The sequence below is a fragment of the Rhea americana genome, unplaced genomic scaffold (genome assembly GCF_003343005.1).
Source record: "Rhea americana isolate MKP2758 unplaced genomic scaffold, rheAme1 scaffold_32, whole genome shotgun sequence".
Classification (NCBI taxonomy): Eukaryota; Metazoa; Chordata; class Aves; order Rheiformes; family Rheidae; genus Rhea; species Rhea americana.
In genome coordinates this window covers 1,960,093-1,980,589 of record NW_028186446.1, presented here as the reverse complement: position 1 = coordinate 1,980,589, position 20,497 = coordinate 1,960,093, and the positions used below count along the sequence as shown (strand labels likewise).

The window sequence follows — 20,497 nt, the reverse complement described above, 5'->3', positions numbered from 1 at the left end:
TATGCAAAAATCCAATCCCAGATGTTTACAGTCAGGTTATTTTGTATCTTAAATGAACATACAACATTGATAGTGATAAGGTGATAACACACTGAGCACATAGCGCTCATTCCATCTATTAATGAGAGCCACAGCTCAGTGCAATTAATCTGTTGAGTTTTGCAATGCTGATCAAAGACAAAGATACTCTCATGCTATTAGGTAATTACCATATGGAGCTTTTTATTCCAGTGCAATACCACTAATTTTCTAATCCATCGTTTTGAATTTAGAGGTAAAATATCCACAGAATTTTGATGAAGAAAATGCTTCAAATGACGGTCACCTAAAAGCCTAACCAAATGTCTGTGATTTTATTTAAAAAAAGACAAGGTCCCAGGAACTAGGCTAAAGATAGCTAATTTTACAAGAGCAGGGCTACATGAAGAAGCAAATAGTTAAACAACATTAACATCTTCAAAGAAATAGTACTTCCAAAAAGTAGATCTATTACCTGTTTTATTTATAAATCAAACAACACTGACAATGCCCATTGACATTACCGTGCAGAAGTGAAGTTTGTGGATTTGAAAAACGAGCACTACATGGCTATGGAAACCACAAATTCTTACAGTTTAAGGTCTGAATGATATGTAAGTGATAGAATTCTGGAACTGCCAACCACCCACCACACATGTCCACGCTGCAGGACCCAGCTGCAGCTGTTCCATTACACAGCCTCGTCTTTTGAACCACAGCTGCCCTGACTGTAACAAACAGATCTCGAGCTACTGTCAAGTTTTACCGAGGCTGCTTCCAGGCCCCAAGCCAGACTGTTTGTTTATAACAAATACTCAGCTAAGTTTGCTACTGCTGCAGTATGTTCTACTCTGCAACTTACATATTTTCTCAGTAGGTAAAACAGTGTCTTGGGTGTTCCACCAAAGAATTCCAGGACATTTTGCATATGCTACAGCATTAGTACTTACATTCAAATATTGGATAAAGGAAACAGCATCTAAAACCAGATCTGACTGTAATATCTAAACTCTGAGAAAATGGTCCGAAAACAGTGCATCAGTGCAAAACAAAATTCACAGTTTTTCTCTGTTATTTCAGAGCTTTTGGCAAAAGCCTTACGGCCTTTGTAGAGCAACATCATAAAGAGGCTTATTATGACAGAAATCTCTGGAGTGTCAGATCCACCTGTTCAACTAAATCACTCTTCAAAACTCATTTAATACATATGTCATCCTGAATTAGCTGAATCACAAATCTTACAAGAAAAGTTTTAAGGGAGACACATTCCAATATGCTTAGGTCTAAGTGATTATTTAACTTTACATCAATAATCAGGCACCTGTACTCCTGCAGGGCCACCTAATCAGTTTATAACACAACTCTGTTGAACAAAAAGAAGTTAAAACAGACAATTTGCTTAAAAACAAAGAAAAAGGTACTAGAAGAACATTAAAACTGTGTATTATACAGCATAATTCTGGAAATACGCAGTTAAAATGCAAATGTTCCTCATGTGGCACCTTTCTAGAAAATGATATTGAAATGCAAGTGCCAGGATGGCAGAGTTGAACATCCAAAACCAAATGTAGTTCCCTACATACAGATGCAACCCTACTGAAGTCAGTGGAATTGCTCATCCCTATGTCACAACTGAATAAACCAAATTAAGATCTGTTTGCATTCTTCTATCTACTCTTTCATTTGACTTAATGGTTATTGACATACTTCTCCAGTCAGTGCTTGAGAGAAACTACTTTTAGGGTGCAACCAAAAAATCCCTAATACTATTTTGAACATGGATGAAGAGAGGGCCTTATCATGGGCACCTCTGGGACATTCCATGTTTTATTTAAACCATTTCCTGCTTCAAGTTTGCATGTGTAAACACACTGCAAGTATACAGGTGAGCACATTTGATTCTGACAATCCAGTTAGCCTTGCATGTTGCACCCTACGCAGCAAAGCTGGCAGTAAGCTTGCACACTATCATAAAGAACTAGCAAAGAATCACCAAAGTTTCAGGAATCTAACATTAAATATTTATGTTTATAATGTGTACTTCAGTGAGCCACTGTTTTAAATATTTTTTCCCCTAAGGTCTGCAGACAGTTCAAAGCTGCATCAAATTTCCACCTTGTTTGAAGAGCCCAGAACCTAATAGCATCAGTGATGACAGTACTGAGATGGTAAAAAGCTTTTCCTTCCTAGCTCCTCAAACTCCATTATCTGTTTTTACAACCAAATCAATCCACCTCGGCAAACATCTAACTTAAAGATCACTGTGATGAAATATTCTTAAAAGCAAATAAAGCCACAAGAGTGGATAAAACTGTAAAAATTTAAATTTGAGTGACTTCAGAAAGCTCACCTTACCAAGCTGAAATAAAGAAGACTCTTCACGGCTGGGGCTAAAAGAGAAGATCTCTGAATGTCTCCTCTCTTATTTCTAACATCCATAGAAAATAAACTACTCTAGTGCTGGTCATATTGTAAGCCACAAAAGCCAAAAGTGGGAAAAGCTAAAGTTGTTGTACTGACCCTGCAGGAGACTTTGGCCAGCGTTTACAAGCTGAAGCTCTAAGCAGACATTTTCCCTAACACATTATGCAAAAGTGTTGTAACAGTATTTACTCCTCCATGCAAAGGAGTTGTCAATGTTGCTATGTTGTGTCAGACATCAATAAAAAGCAGCTGATTCTCTCACTTTTAATAATGGTAATTCTGTGTTTTTCAACATTTCACTTGGTCTCTCAGTCTTATAGTTTGCTTACTTATAACATACATTACAGTGGCAATGAGGAGTTAATATCTGTACAGCTCTTTGGAAATGTAAATCATGGGATAAGCATTAAGTATTACTAAAATAAGCACTGCCTGATGTCTTTTGGGTATTGTGCAGGCCAATTGCAGCTGGGGAAATTCTCATCTTAATGCAAGTAAACCTGCAAGTATGATTTTCATTTACATCAATAGCGGTTGTGAATGTATAAAAACATTACCACATCCAGGATTGTATCCTTAAGAAGGAATGAAAAAAACTGCATATGTTTTTAAAATTACCTAGGTAAAAAGTGAATCTCTTGCAGTAAGGTAAGGTTTTAAATTGTCTGAGGCAAAACAAACTGTTATAAATTATAGAGCTATCATTTCTTTAAAATGTAATCTCAATTATAGAATACCATGTGAAACAGAACAGATTTCTCTTAATAACCTGCCAGTCTCTTTTCAGGTTAATGTTTTTCTTTGTATATTGATGCTTTTGTTCTGTTTGAYGACAAATTCTTTCTTCTTTAAGCCACATCTTTTTCCAGACAGCCTTTAGCATCCACATAGTTGATTATTTTCTGTGTAAAATAAATCTGCATAACTTTTAACACATTAATGAAATTAAAATGATTTTAAAATTTGGCATAATTTTCTTACTACCTAGCACAACATGATCTCTGTAATAAAATCATAATTAGACCAAAAAGGCAAAGAGGGAGAGTACTACAGGATCAACCAGGACACTTATATTCAAAAGTTTTACCATGGCCATAGCAGGCATATCAGTATGGCTACACTGATAAAAGTAATTTGCCATTTTTCAAGTTGGAGGCAAATGATAGCACTAAGGCATCAGGCAGAGGAAACACCATTCATACTGAAGGTAGTGTGGATGCACCTGCTTACACACATCTGACTGTATCATGCTACACATCAAATTTTAGAAAACAGAAGGGAGATTGGCAACCCAGAACAGAAGTGTTTCTCAGTTAATTTCTAAATAGAAGAAGGAAGGTGGGGGAGGGGGAAGTGCCATTGCAGAGACTTTTTAGTCCACAAAGTCATGCTCTGCATCTCTTTCCTCACTCTTAAAATGCCACCACTAGAGTGACTACATCATTTCCTCACCAGCCCCAACAACCGCTGTATCTGAAACAACCCAAGAAAGTTTTGAAGAAAATGTAGTGTTTTAAATACAGGGTTTTGTAGCCACTGTAGCAAAAAGGCTGCAGACTAAAGCTATAAGAGAAACAAGATGTGTAGAAACAGGAAATGCTGTTCTTGTAAGAGAACTCATGTAAAATCATATGACTAAATATGGCTTTTTGCAGTAAAAAAAAATTCCACTTGTCACTATTTCTCACATTTTAAATAAATCTACAAATTCATTTGGCTGGATATGCCTGTCTTGTAAAAAGTGGGAAATCGTACTTCTCAATGTTTTTGTACAATCCTCACACCCAGGTATGTGTGCATTTTCACCCTTACAAGGGTGCAAGACAATAAAAAATCATGATTGTGGTATTAACGCTGAGCTACCTGCATGGTRGATGACATCTAACTTCCTGCTTCTTTCCAAGTGCAAAACACAAACAGATTTTTCATCATAGTTGTTTTAAGAGTGTCATAACCAACTTCCTTTATTGCCCTTAATGGATAATTAAGGTGCTTTCCTCCTATTTGAAGGCTCARTATAACTACCTCATAACAATGGGAAGCCAGATTGAATCCAAAGTATTCTGAGTTACTTTTAACAGGGGACCTATTCAATCACACCAATCTCCAGCTCCTTATTGGCAAAGAAAGCTTTCTACGTGCTTGCTCAGCAGAAAGTTTTATTTTCCCCATCAACCAATAATCCCATAGTCATATAAACTCCGAGCATTTCTCAGTGAGAAACACATAAGTTACAAAATCTATTTTACTAATAGCTGAAAAGATCAGTATTTTTCAGGAACTTTAATTTCATCTGTTAAAAAGAAATCACTGAAGACTAACATGGACAAAAAATCTAGTATATAGCTCTACATTCTATTTCCTATTGGTAGAGAGATGTTAAAATCTTAGCTGAACAAAACAGAATCTCAGTTTTTGCAAAGAGCTGTCTCTAGATACTAAATCTCTGTCAAATCTTTCTTTTCCCAAAGGCTACAACTCTATTTCTGCCCGTAACATATTCTTCCTGCACCAACTCTCACAATGCCAGTTTTTCATTTACATTTGTCTAATATCTCAATAAAACCATCAGCTCTATGAAGCAAATTAGATTGAGGTCTGCGATGGGAATGACAATCCAAACAGACATGAGATGTAAAAAGCATCTGCAATGGCACTAGACCACAGATATTTTACATCTTCACGTCTAAAACAATGTATAAAAGGCTTCATCAAATCAAATGCCAGAAATCAAATCTACCCTTTGCACTGCTGTCACTTGACATTTCCTGCCACCTACACACCTCCTCTCCCTCTCCACCACATATCTCTTCTGGGAAAGATGAGAGAAGGTCACAGGAACAGCATATGAAGCCCCTGCTTCTTGGAGGGGAGGGGAAGGAGGTGGCTGTGGCTACCCCCTGACAGCAGTCAAACCATTTTAAAGAAGATCTGAGGAAGGAAGAGAAAGGCTGTCACTCTGGGAAAGCAAGTATCTAATATAGCAACCTATTAAGGCTTTCTGAGTCCACAGCACCCACAGCTTTCACAGCCTGCAACTTTAACCCTTCCTCCAAGACAATGGATTTGAAGGTCCCCTACCTAGCTACAAGCTTAGCTCCTGAGCTTTGGCCTGATCTGGCTCTAGAAAGCAATGGAGACCACAGGGGTATTTTTCCCTTCCTTGGTAGTGTGCATTCAAGGTTACACCAGGACACATATAAACAATCTGCCCTGCTGCTCCAGGCCTCTAACCCAGATGTCACAGTGAACAGCATTCTCAACTTTGCTCTCAACAAAAAATGCTGTATGTACAGTTAATTACATAAATAAATTTATTTTATTAAAGCATACAAGCTAACTCAATTTTCAGCATTTGGAGTTTCACTTTCCAAGTTCCTACTTCCTCTTTTCACCTTACTTATAATACTGCCACTGAAGTCATCTTCATTTCTTCATAGTAAATCAGTATCAAGACCTCAAGGACTCCTATTATTGACAGGCCTTGAGGGTGCAACAATGAATCCTTGAGACTTCAAAGGCTGTTATTAGAGGACACTGAGCTATACCTGCGGAAGCAGTAATCTTTGCCTGGAAATTGGGAAATTTCTTTTTCACTCTCTGCTCAGTTCAGACTGGGTGTTAGAGGAGTCTGTGGACCTGCACTAGGGGGAATATTCCCCCATTATGTTCACCATCAGTAGCCTTTAATAACAAAAATCCAAACAGCTTATGATTTCCCCCGTCCTGATACAGCCTATTCATGAAGCACCCTGGAGCTCACTGTCGGTTAGCTGCCTTAAAACTGACCCAGGTTTCCAGGCAGCTCTTACAGCTCACCCTGAAAACCATACTGCTGCAGCAACTCAGCCTACTGCTCCTCAGATCAGCTTTAAGGAAGATTATAGGTAGCCAGACTATAAGCAGAGACATGCCATTTGAGGAATTTTGCAAACAATTTCGGTAAGCACTGCTGATAATAGAACATGCCAGCTTTGTAGGCACCATGATGACTCCTTATACCAGTATCTTCAAGAACCGGTACTCTGTGGACCATTTACGCAGAAAAACATGGCAGTTATCCACACAACCAATCTTTCATGTTATTCAGCCTTTGATACTCTGTGGACCATTTACACAGAAAAACATAGCAGTTATCCACACAACTAATCTTTCATGTTATTCAGTCTTTTATATGGATCATATATGGTACATTATAAAGAAATTCCTTATGGGATTCTTACTGTGAAAAGAGAATTAATTTTTTCACGTTAACAACAAAACTTTGATCATTTTCACAGTAAACTATACAGTGATAGCTTAGTCCCTCATGACATATTTCCAACATGCTCCCCACAGTAAAATCTGTATGAAAATTCATGGAAACATCCTCTTAAATACTCAGTAGCAGTTTCAAATTGCAACTCCACTGAGTATAATTCTCTTTATTACAAACCTCAAATCTCTTTGCTTCTGTTATCCATTATTAATCAGTCTATGTATCTAAAAAGATGCAAGGTTCAATCATATTTATTTGATACTTTCTTTTATTACATCACGGAGTTTAATATTAACATGAAAGCTTAAGTCAGGACTTCTGCCATGATGCAAACCTCCTGCAGCTCCTTACACTTCTAAGGAGATCCCAAAAGATAATAAAAAGCTGAAATTAAAAGCTTCAGGTTAAGTCTTATTTGGGAGTAATGTAAAGGAATTTCCATAAAAATTTTCATGCTGTTTTTCTCTCCAAATCCCACTCTTGTAGGTGAGAAAGAAAGAGCAATTCTTCTAACTGCAGGGATAAACACTAAAACATTAAGTTCCTAATGCTATTTCTCACTTATTTTGCGACACTAGAATTCTCAATAGCACAAATACAGTTTGAAGACTGCTTAAAAGACTGAAACTAACAATCATCAGTGTGGGGAACAAAAGATTTCTATTTAAATAAAAAATAAAAATAGTATTAAAAACTCACAACACCAATCAGCACGTTTTCCTATCCTTGCAAATTATAGTCGAACGCCATCTCATACTTTGAAACTGTGTTTTGCATTTCTGCCTCTGAGGTGCCTGGACAATCATGGTCATATACTGTGTCTCAGAGYCATGGCTTATTGAGAAAGTCTGTGTACATGCTAGAAAAGAATGATATGCCAATCAAAAGATGTGACTGCACAGCAGGTCTTTGTACTCATATAAGTACACAATTCAAAATACAGACCAAACAGATCTTCAGACTTTACATCCACACAGCTTGTACTGTTTACAAGCTATACTGCAGGCCTAGCAGATAAGACAAGCGGGAAAGGCAGCTGCAGAGAAGTTGCATCAACAGGCAGCTCTCTGAAGTAAGATTCTCAGCAGCAGGTTGATCAATGCACAATAAAATGGGACAAGAGCCCTATGAGTAATTTGGCCAGTTTCTCACAGCCACAGAAGTGCTATCACTTCCTCATATGCTATTGTATTTCTGTTTCAAGACATTGACAGATGATGGCAAAAAGCCTATCCTCAAAAGTTCTGTAATTGCTTTATAAAAAAACTTCTGATGACAAATACAAGTTTTTGGACCCAGAAAGCACAGTGTTATTCTAACTAAAGGATATGTAAGAATAACCATACTATGATCAGATAAGGAATCCACATCATATTTTGGAGTCAGAATAGTGGGCTATTCATTGATGCTTTAGGACAGAGAGTAAGAAACCAGACACAGAAAAACTAATTCTTCCTGGGATATACTCACTCACCTTCTAGCAATAAGCTATTTAGGGTCTCTGAGCTGGAGTTTATTAAATATGATAATCTGAATGCAAACACAGCTGGTTAGCTAATCCTTGATTTATATCAGCATACACAAACCTAAACCGGAATGCCAATACCCAATCATAAAAAAGTTACTGTTTTTACTARTGTAAGAACTAAATACATTGAATCACAGAGCCATTCCGAATGGAAAAGACTCAGGAGTTCACCTAGTCCAACTACCTGCTGAAATCAGGATCAGTATTGAATTCAGATCAGGCGGTCCAGTCGGCGAGGGAAACGGAGATTCCACATCCTCTCTGGGTTGTTCCTAATGCTGAGCTATCCTCTTGGGAAACATTTCCTGCCTTATACCCAGCTGCAGTATCTTCTGGTTCAATTTATAACCATTGTCACTCCCACTATGCACCTCAACAAAGAGCACCTTCCTGCTGTTTGTCTCCACCTTCTTGGTAACCTTCTCTTAGCTAACATGAGACTGCTATTAAGACCATGAAGACTTCTCTTCCCCAAGCTAAAAAAGCCCAGTTCCCTCAGCTTCTCCTCTCAAGTCATGTGCTCCTATATCCAGCCATCCTGGTGGTCCTCCTTAGTGGATTCACTCAAGCCTAGTAACATTTTTCTTGTACTTGGGGAGGAAGAGCAAGCAAAACTGGGAACAGTCTTACACACACAGTCTAACAAGTGCCCAGTAAAGGTATATAAAAGGGAGGAGTAAAGACCACTTCCCTTCCCTCGATCTAGGCTACCATTCTGTTGATAGAGCCCAGTAGGCTTCTGACCTTCATTGCTGCCATCATGTACTGCTAACTTCTGTTAGCTTGAGATCATGTTAACCTGCTGCTTTTCAGCAGCACTGCTACCCAGCCAGTTAGTCCCCAGTCTGTACTGTTGCGTGGAGTTAGTCCAGCCCAAGTATAGGAATCTTTACATGTCTTTGCTGAGTGTCCTTAGGTTCCTGTCGGCCCATTCTTCCAAATCTGTTTAAGCCTCTCCAAATGACAGCCCCATCTTCAAGTGCATCAATTGAACCTTTCCAATTTCGTGTCACCTGCAAACTTGATGAAAGCGTAATCCATTTCCTCCTCCAAGTCATTGATACTGTTAAACTGGACAGATCTGAGTACCCCTGAGGAACTCCACTTGTAACCAGTCTCCAGGAAGAATACAAACCATTAACCATGTGCCCAAGACCTCTTTCACACATTTGGAATTCTACTGAACTAGACCATAATGTCCCAACAGGAACACAAGGAAGCTACAGGAATCTGTGCCAAAAGCTTTGTTATAGACAAGGTAGATAGCATCAACCACTCTCCCCATATCCATAGATCTAGTCATTCCATTACAGAAAGCAATCAGATAGGTCAAACATCATTTACTCTGAGACAATTTATACTGGCAGTCACTTTCTTCATGGGCACAAAAATGGCTTCCAAGAGGACTTGCTCATAATTTTTCTAGAGACTGTGGTTGATTAGCTTGCAATACCCCAGATCTTCCTTCTTGCTCTTCTTGAAAATGGGTGTAACATTCACCTTTCTCCAGTCATTGTAGACCTCTCCCAATCTACACAGTTGTTCAAAGATGATAGAGAGCAGTCTCAGTGACATCAGACCAGCTCTCCTACTACTCTCACAGGCTTCCTATGTGGACCCATGAAATTACATGGGGCAGGATTTCCCAAAAGATCTCTGACTCAATCCTCTTTCACTCTTTCCCTCACTTCTCTCCTCCCTATACCCTATCACCTGAACAAAGGTTTGTGTGATCTTACTGGTGAAGACGAAGAGGAGGAAGTCACTGATTACCTCAGCCTTGCATGTGTATGGTGCCACCAAATCACCCGCACCACTCAACACTGGGCCCCACATTTTCCTTCTTTAGTCTTTCAAAACTAATGTAATAGTAGAATCTCTTCTCGTTTCCCCTGACATCCCTTGCCAGATTCAACTCTGGTTGATCTTTGGCTTTCCTGACACTATTCCTGCACGCTCAAACAATGTTCCTACATTCTTTCTTTATACCTTGTCCTCAATTCTATCTCCTATGTATACCCTTTCTGCACGGAATTTATGACTGAATGTACCCAAGCTAGTCTCCCAATTTGTATGCTCATTTTCCTAGGTGTCAGCATGAACCATTCCTGTGCTTGGAGAAGGTTGTCCTTAAGAAGAGCCAGCACTCTTAAGCTCCTTTGCCCTTCARAGCTGTCTTTCACAAGATCCAACCTACAATTCACAAATGAAGTTACAGCTGGCAACAAAATTGTTAGAAGAATTACCCAAGCTTAGGACTGCTACGTAACAAATATCCCCACAAAAATGTCAATTTCTTACCCACATATTTTCACTTCAGCTGCAAAGCACAACTACAGCTAAAATATGACAATCAGCTGGTTAGTGAAAACACTCTTCTACACAGTAAAGTACATCAGTTCACAACCCTGAAATTCAGCATTTTGGAACACAGGTATAATAACAAGCACAATAAGAAACTCCCATATAAATATCTAGTTGAGTAAGACTTAAATTCAATTATGTTCAACAAAGCATATCCAATTTAGGAAAAAGTGATAGTAGAAAGGTAGATTTGGTGGAAAGGTAGATCTGAAGAGTTCAAAATCTGTGCTCTCTTGAAAGTCAATGTGGGTATAGTGTCAGCCCCACACTTAACATAGGTATAAAACTAAGCTTATATTTTTAAATCGGTACATGTAAACTAATCAAGACAACAGCATAATATCACATTCCAGTGATTTGTGATCTTTTTAGGCAGCCTCCACAACCGCTAATTGCTTCTCTTCCTCATGCTCGTACAGCATCTTACTTTTGCCTCCTTAACACTCCGTTGCTGCCTGCCTCCTCCCTCACCCGAACCTTCGCTGCAGCCTCTTTCAGTCCATTTCTTTTTCTTCCCAGCTACCTTAATCTCCTCCCAGAGCTGCTGCTATCATCCCAGCCCTTTCAAGCCCTCAGACTCCTCTGCCCGTGGTCACTCAGAAGCACCAACCTTCACGCAGAGTCAAAGATAATAAGCCTGACAGAGCTCGTCTGTTCCTCTGCTGCTCTAATCTATATATGCTTCTACAGTCTTTGGGACATACTTCTTAGAAGGCTGCAGTGACACTTTGAAAATAAAGGATCACTAAAATCACACATATGACTGGTTATAATATGCAGCTCATACACAAATAAAACAAAGATGTTAAGTGATTGTTACTACAACACACATATTTGCTTAGATTACTATTTCACTTAGATCATAGAATCATAGGATGGTAAGGTTGGAAGGGACCTCTGGAGATCATCTAGTCTAACCCTCAGCATAGCCCATACGGGGACTGAATCCGCAACCTTGGCATTAGCAGCACCACGCTCTAACCAACTGAGCTAAACAGATCACTAACACCTGATCATGTATCTCTCTTGAAAAAAAGATTTTGTTCGTGTTTTATCTTTACGTTCACACTCCTATTCACTGCTATATTACCATTTGACACTGTTTACAGTTAAGATAAATGTGTTTATTTTAGAAACATATTCTCTGCTTTTTGAAGTGGTTAATGACTTTCCTGAACAAAGGCTCAAAGATATATTTTTTTTTCAAGTCAAACATCCACAAAGCCAGCACAATGTTAAGGCCAAACATATGCATCTGAAAACAGTGCAGAGAAAAATTAAAATGAAGAAATTGCTAACCAAAGCCTAAGAAACAGCTATCCAGCCTGGCCTGTGTGTGGTAACTAGTGTCACGCATAAGGCTCTATTCATTTAGACGTACGTTGAGGGGAAAAAACAAACCCAAAGACTGGTAGCTAAATTCACATCACAGGATCAAAATTAACGTCTGTACTCATTTAATGATTTCATAAGGAATATACCTTAATTTCCCGTGGAATTTTAATTACATTAAAAAAAGAATGCAGGAATTGTGTTCAAGGTCTATTTTTCACAGCAATAATTATTCAGGAAATAGTGTTCTCTATCTTCTCAAGAAAGCTGGTTTCTTTATACCTCATCAGTTTTTAATTTGATAAAGCCTCTGTGTTCTGTTATCCCTTTTCATTTGACTGCTGAATCCTCTCACAACCGTTCATTTCACAGCAGCCACAGCACAAAGAGCAGCAAGGCAAAGCAAACTGCTGCGCATCTGAACACTGTCCCTCCCCTGCAGCGCGCTGTCTGCCTCTGGGAACCCGACTGTAGAAAAACACGAGCCCACGGTTATTCAAAGATTCCACTTCAGCTGCAACGCAATGCACTAACGGGCATGAATAGCTTTTCTTTTACCTTGTTTATACAAGAACTATGATCTACTACAGCCTGCTTTTAAGTATTTGATATCTTACACTGAGGGGATTAAATAAGCCCGACACCAAATTAAAAACTTAAGGCACATTGTTGATTTTTTGTAAACTTACGAAACCAAAATCTGAAGGTCTTGTCCTTAGAGACCAAAAGGCCTTTACTCTAAGATTTTATATTTATTGTGCTAGCAAAGTCAGTCTGATCTCTGACAGCAACTGATTTCTCAATAGGTTCTATTCAGCCTTCAGTGCATTTAAAAACAAAACACCCAACTCTCCAGTGTCCATACAGCTTCTATGGTAATTAAATCAAAAATATATTTTAACTTGCTCTCCAAGCACATTATCTATAATTAGTCACTTGTGGAAGAAAAATATMAAGAGCAAAAGGACTGTATTTTACCTTTTGATTTAAAAGAGTCTTTCATACTGGGAAGGTGAAGGATGGGCTACAATAATAGAGTATTTAAATAAATAAATAACTGCACGTGTGTGTGCGCGCACATTTCTCATGCCTCCAGTGAAAGATGTCACGACCCTTCAGACTTTACCCTCATCAATTTTAATATTTCATCTTGGTTCTCAGAAGAGAAATTTAACCCATCTGGTTTCCCATTTTACAAGGTCACGAGCCACAAAAGGAAATATAGCTTGAAGAAATGGACATACTTAATCTTCTCTCAGTTTATCAGAATAGATTATGCAAATRTCTATTAGGGAAAGACAAACTTACAGGAAGAAGAATCCTCTCCACAATATTATATATCTATTATTGGGTATTTCTTCTTGGTTTTACTTATAYGTCTCCATTCTCTATCTGAAAATAATACTTAATGGCAACCTTAAATTCTTGTCAACGCAAAGCTGCAAAAATCTTGCCTTTCTTGATATCAATGAGATATTCAGCCTAATACTGCAAGAAAGCAAGAATTTTATCAGAAATACTGATTACAACATTTTCTCCTATAACAGACTGAAAACAGAAAGTAAAAACCAACATCACACCCTTTTCTCTCTTATACCCGCAACATTAGACAATACAACTGGAGAGTGTTCASCTGTCTGTCTGATGGAAATTTCACTGACCAAAACATCTCCAACAAGGCAGTTAACAGTGCCGGAAAAGCTTTTCTTGTTTTCCTAAAACATTGCTGAAAAGTTTGTGTCCTCCCTCTCCGAAGCCAGGAAAGGGAGGCTAGTGAAACTTGCACAGGMAAGCGGCTGGCTACTACGGAATTCCACAATGAGTGGTTCTAATTTTCTCTTGTTTTTTTAATAGGTTTCACAGGGATTTCACTAAACACTATAGTAAGACATTAAGAACTGAGGCTGATCATTCTGACAGATAGTATCTGTCAAGCTGCTTAAGTAGAACTCTGTTAACCAACAAACTTAACGAGACAGGACTTTAATTATTATTTCTTTGGATTCTAGTAGTATCTGGCAATGCCTTGCAGTCCTAGACAAGTGTTATTATTGTCACATACATCTATAAACCCATATGAAATGCGGCTTTAACCCTAAAGAGATTACTATTATAGAAACAAGTAAAAAGTGGAGATGAAATTACAAYAGACTTCCTAAATACACCTGATTATTTTCAAGTGATATATTTAAAAGATTTAAAATATTTTAAAAGTTAATATTTAAAAAATGTTATTCTTTAATATATTTTTAATAGCTACGCATTGGCAACAGAGCTGCAGCAAAAGGAGGGATGGCACCATCTGAAACCCTGTAGGCATGGAAAGTGTTTGTAAGATCATCTATAAAATTTCCAGCATCAACCAAAGCTACAGCACCATCACTATAATTTCTTGAAGGATTTACAATGRGGATACTTGGAAGTCAGATAGCTGCATAGTATTTTATACACTTAAACAAAACTACCTATTTCAAGCAGCACAGAAGCTTCACTAAAGACTAATGCATTTTGTACTGCAAACAAAAACACTTAATTTTCCTGTCTCACATTTCTAAGAAATGAAATCTCAAAATAAAATTCATCACGCAGGAGAGCATTTTTTGGGTATTTCTTTAAAAAGCTTGTGGTKTCTTCCAAGCTTTGAAAGATAGCAACAGAAGATGGCATGTAAAAGTATATAACTCTTAGTTTTAATGCTATTTCTTTAATCACTTTTCTCCTTTAATCATCTTCCACCTTTAATCACATTTCTTTRCAATCTAAAGGCCAATCAAATTGTTGTGGACTGTGTCCACCTGAAGTCCTGTTCCTTTATCCAGAGTGGCAAATACATACTGAGCTGTTAATTACAGTAATGCTAATTAAAAGACAAAAAAACACCACTACTTTAACAGTGAAATTGCCAATTAGCACATCAGGCTCTCTCATTACTGTTGGTGAATGAAATGTGAAGCCCGATGTGGATAGCAGTCATACAAATAGCATATCTCGAAGAAGCTAATAGGTCACATTTTCAGCTTACTTCAGGAGAACTGCTGGAGTCAGTATCTGATAAGTTGACATATAGGAAATAAATTCCTACAACATTTTGTAAAATCACTAGAGTAAACATTACCATTCTCCACATCTACATTCATAATGCCTTTCAGAGGAAACAGCACTAGCCACTAGAAAGTATTTTTTTAAAAAAAAAAAAAAAGCTAATCTTTCACTGGACAATTTTCCATGACTTCATACTTCATATGAGGCTTCCTCATATAGGACTAAGAATGGAGACTGAAAGCATTCCAGATGATCATAGTTTCCTTTAATCTCCAGAAAGTATATATGTTCTGATTTCTTTCAGTCAATGGGCATTTTATGAAAATTAACCCTACTTCTAGACCCCTATAACCTTAAGGCTATTTACAGAAGTGATTGTGCTCTTGATATATTCTGTACTCCCTCAGRTCTGAATTTTTGCCTTTCAAAGGTTCTGAATTCTAATTCTGGAGGTCTTGTGGTAAAGAAAATTGAAATACTTTCAGCATTATCTYCGTAATGAGAGCTGGAGTATGTATTTATTTTCCACTTCCTCTATCTTAACAATGCATTTTTTTGACCATAATCCATTTCTTCGCTCTGGAGAAAAATTTACAGTGATCTACAATGAAGGTTTGTCTAAGGAACGGGGTGAGGGAAAGAGAAATCARTGGAACCATCTGTCTGACATTCCTACAACATTATAAGAGACTTGTAATTAACTGCTTGCCTACCAAAGTCTGCCAGCTTTAACTCCCCCGTGTCACTGATCAGAAGATTCTGTGGTTTCAGGTCCCTGTGCAAAATGTAACGCTGGTGGATGTAAGACAGTCCTCGCAGCAACTGAAATAAAAATAACTGAAAAAGAGGGGGACAAAAAATGACCTCTGTTAATAATTTGCATATAACCACACCTGATTTCTTCACAATATGCAGGGTGCTTATATATTGTGGCAACATTGTGTCAGAATCCTCCCAAACTGGCATAACTCCCACCCAAATTATAACAATGAAATTTCAATCTAAAAATATGCACTTTGCAAGAACTAACCCAGTCTTCAACCCTACTACATTATACATTCAATTTGCCTGCTTTACATAGAACAAGAGCAATACAACCAGTGCAGAAGGCTCAATTTCTACCAAATTATAATTATAGTCCATTTACCCATATGGCCTCAGAGATTAGGTGGTAGCCTGAAGACAGATGTGTATCTTCATTAATTATAAGAAACAACATTACAGGCTGGATAGGGATGGGGAGATAAGGCTGGGGGATGGGACACTAGAGCTAAAACAAAGGAGAAATTAAGGTAGTATCAATAATGCCTGTGTGCCCAGGGACATGTACAAATATGGTAGGTTTTCCCCCTTAAAGTTTTATACGGGAGCTGTTTATATATTTTTCATTAAAAATAATAATTCACATCAAACCCAAAGATGGCTTTCAAAATCTACTTATAATAGTCTTCAAGGTAAATTTATATGGAAATCTGTATCATCCCCATGTTTATTTTAACCCTTCACTGTACTTTACAGATGCTTTCTCTACAGCTTGGCATTCAGGTTGTGTATTTCTGTAATTTGCTACCATAAACAAAGAGGTAGATGTCAGGGATCTTTTGTCCTCCCCTTTTCATCTTGCCTTCATCATTCTCTTGTGCTGTTAGAAGCATCTGCCATAGAAGACTAAATTTTAGCCTTACAGATTTTATCAATACTAAGGATAAAAAATTGTTTCACAGGAGTTTTCTATGTAGTTTTAAAAGATTTCTCCTACTACACAGATGCTTGCCTGAAATATTTTAATAAATATTATGATTTCTAAATGGAAACTGAACAAGCCTTTGCCACACCAAATATGGAAGATGCAAGAGTTGATATGGACCCATYGCCTCACAGTTCAACAGATGGCAAAAGGTGCTCTCCAAGAAGATGGGGAATCACACCAAAGATTTGCGAAAAGTCACCCTGCGCACATCAGAATCTCTAATTAACCTGCAACAGAAGCTTCCTATTTATTTAGTGACTGTTGAAGTGAGGAGACATTATAAAAGAGGTTATGAAATCTGATTATAAAGAAGAATAAAGGCWGACATGAAAGAAACAGTAATGTCATGTAACTGAAGTTGAAATGCATTTAATTGCATTTCATTTTTCCCCCAAGTGCAGACACAATGCATTGTATATTTAGCTATTTAGCCAGGGCACAAAGAGCCATATCAATCGCCTTCTTGGCCAAGGTTGGGTCTAACAATGTGCTGAGGAAACCTAAGAGTAAAATACAGAAACAAAAGAAAGAATAGCAGGAAAGGCATACGTCGGATGCACGTTCCTTTTTTGAATTGTGGTTAAAATGGAACCTATGGTACACAAAACTATTTTAAGGACAGGAAGCAGYAGTAGCTTTCATTACATCCTTAAAATACAAATTAAATGCCACTAAATAACTTCTAAATCTTTTTTTTGAACAGAAAGATATGGAAAGTTTGCTAAGCGAAYTCAGTGGTATTTGACCTCAAATATTATTTTTACGTATGCAAAGAAAGTTCAAACATCATATTATATTCCAACCCTCTAGTTCTTGTAATTCAAAAAAACATTAATGTGGGCTTTAATTTGGCTGTGAGGCCAAGTCAAGTGATTTTACACATTGTGCAAAGAAAAAAAAACAACTAAACAGAATAAACGTTAGCTCTGAAAGCATGGCTTTGAAAACTAGAAGTTTTATTCCAAATTTCTTGATATGTTATTCTCATTGACTATTTCCACAAAAGGCAATTAACACACTCACAAATACTGTATCAGTAACYTGTACATTAGAGGATAATGAAAAAGAAGGGGAAAAATGTCTCTTTATGGGGTAAATTTTGTCAACTTTTTGTTGTTTTCTCATTTTCCTTCAACTTTGTTTTAATTTGGTAATATTAAATGTGAAAAGACTTAAATGAAAATATGAACCTAATGCCTGGCATTAGAACATTCAACAACAATAGGCCCTTCAGGATTGTTGGAAAAAAATACAGCAGAAGAACCGCTCCATTTCCAACTCTTCCACAGTTCAAAAAAGTCAACTGGAAAGGATTGTTTCTGATGCCTCAGGAAACACCTTTGCCTTCTTAAAGCCTTCTTACAGCCAAGTGCTCTCAGCTGTCTTTGAGGAAAGCTGTCTCTGAGAAAACTCTCTGCTTCGCTCCAACACTATCTGCCTTATCTTCATGAGGACAGAAATCCTTGACATGGAATTAGTGTTAGATGAAGTACCATTCCCTCTTATCCATATATCTGATCTGAAAACTGATATTGAACCACTGTTTCCTCCTAGGTCTGCTTGTGGTTCAGCTTTCCCCAGGCCACAGGACCACAGCCTTGAATAYTAGAGGATGACTCTTAACAGGAGTCAGTGGCAAATTCCATACTCACTTCAGCAGGTTGGTTGTGAAGACAGAAGAAAGTCACAGTTCTTGAGCTTATATGTTATTCATTTTAAAATCTGTATTATCATAAACAGTGCTATGTAATGGTCAAATAACCTTTAATAAATCATGTTGAGTTTATAGCTTATCAGTAAGAACTGAGGTTTGGGCCACTTTGACACAGCTGGTGGTGTAATGAAAAAGTCAGAAGATTACAAGGCTCATTGTGGTGAAAGTTGAAAGACAGAAAATAGAGATGAGATTAGTCTATAGTAGTGAGGCTTTCAGCAATGCTTTATCTCATATTAGGATGCTCAATATTCTTTAAATATAGACAAAAAAAGTACGAATATCTGTTTTAGGTCATGCTTATTTAATAGAGCCATGAGAAAACACATTTCTTTCCCCCAGTAGTTACACAGCCTTCACTCTAATCAAGACAAAATGTTATAATACAGAACACYCACTGCCACAGTGAGAAACATGCACACAGGTCAAAGCTAATTTGGGGTTTATGGACTGTGATATTAAAAGAACGTTAGCAGATCTTAACACTTACGAGAGAAAACACTCAATGGCATAAAAATGCTAGACCTACAGCAAATGAACATAGACTTTCAAGGCACATGAGCTACATGCAACATTTGACCAAATGCCTATTTAAACTGATTAAACCTTCTGAGAGCCTCGCCAGCTGTCTGGATTATCAGCCTTGGTTCATGGTGTTTTTCATGAGTCTGCGTTAGTGCATAGYCTAGATCATTACAGGCACTGGCTGTATATTTGACTCAATAGCTGCAAGATGGCTTGTGTGCAATAGGATGCTTTACTAGCTTGTCAGCCTCTGAATGTCACATAGGAGCCTCAGTTCTTCCCACTTAAATGAGCTCATCAAAGGCAAACACTGACACAAGCCATCCAAAACAAATCTGATAGGTGGGACTGGCAAGAGTTAATGCTTTCTGACTTAAGTTCAAACAGCTCTGACTAGTCTACTGATAAAGGAGAGTGATCATATGTAGAAGTACTCAGATGGTTCAGAACAGAGCTGAAAGTAAGACTGGATTAACACGTCAGCTCCTTAACAAGCTGATATTGCCATATTAGCATAGTTACTTTCAAGAAGTAACCATGCAACACTGCACAAGCTTTAGGATCACTCATCACTGATAATCCAAATGCTCCTGCTTTTAATATGTACCAAGGCATACCAGTAGGGTATCACTTAAACATTTGAATTCCCTTGTGTGTATTCAGCATCAATTGTATCATATTCCGTCTTAATAAGGCATCAAATCTAAAAATAGCAATAAAAGAAACCCAACCCGGGACACCTCATGTTTACAACAAATTTACTTCTTCTATCATCCAGAAGATATTACAGCCACCCTCAGTGAATGATCAGCTATTTACAAAGGCAAAGGGAGGTAAAATATCACCCAGTACAATCATGCAGCTTTGGAAATATGCAAAACRGAATGCAATGTTCAGTTAGGTTTGGGTTTGCTAAGTAGTTTCAGAGTTTTAGATATGCTTGTTTTAAACCATTAACATAATCTACCTGGTAGTACGTATTATCACAGAAGCAATGAGAAATGTTTCTGCGTGATTTCTGCCAGCATGCCAGAAGCTGATCAAGCACAAGCTCTTATCACCATAGAATCATAGAATCAGTAAGGTTGGAAGGGACCTCTGGAGATCACCTAGTCCAACCCCCCTGCTCAGCAGGGTCACCTAGAGCATGTTAGACAGGGTTGCCTCCAGGCGGGCCTTGAAGATCTCCAGAGAAGGAGACTCCACAACCTCTCTGGGCAACCTGGTCCAGGGCTCCGTCACTCTCATAGGGAAGAAATYCCCCCTCACATTCAGGTGAAACTGCCTGTGCTTCAATTTCTGCCCACTGTGCCCTCCCCACATCCAGGGTAATATTCATCAGATAAAACGCAACTTTTTAGTACTAACAGTGTCCTAAGAAAATACTGCAGTTTTCAGGTCAAAGCTTTGTAGACTTTTTTGCTTAAAGAGTAGGAAGAAGAAACTTCAGGAACAAAACGTTGACTTGACAAGAATATGCATCCCTAGGAATAAAGGATCTTATCTGAATAAAAAATTATTAGCCATTTGAATCTGCATGAA

The 20,497-nt window shown here is 37.9% G+C and overlaps 1 protein-coding gene across 3 annotated transcripts in view; it reads right to left on the bottom strand.

Annotated features, from left to right (window-relative positions):
- The window catches only part of CDK14 (cyclin dependent kinase 14), a 330,258-nt gene that overhangs the window by 150,724 nt on the left and 159,037 nt on the right, over positions 1–20,497 (bottom strand). For all 3 annotated transcript variants that reach the window (XM_085310484.1, XM_085310486.1, XM_085310483.1), the window contains one exon: positions 15,680–15,803. In XM_085310484.1, the coding sequence (XP_085166610.1) occupies positions 15,680–15,803 (124 nt within the window). The remainder of the gene's footprint in view (positions 1–15,679; positions 15,804–20,497) is intronic.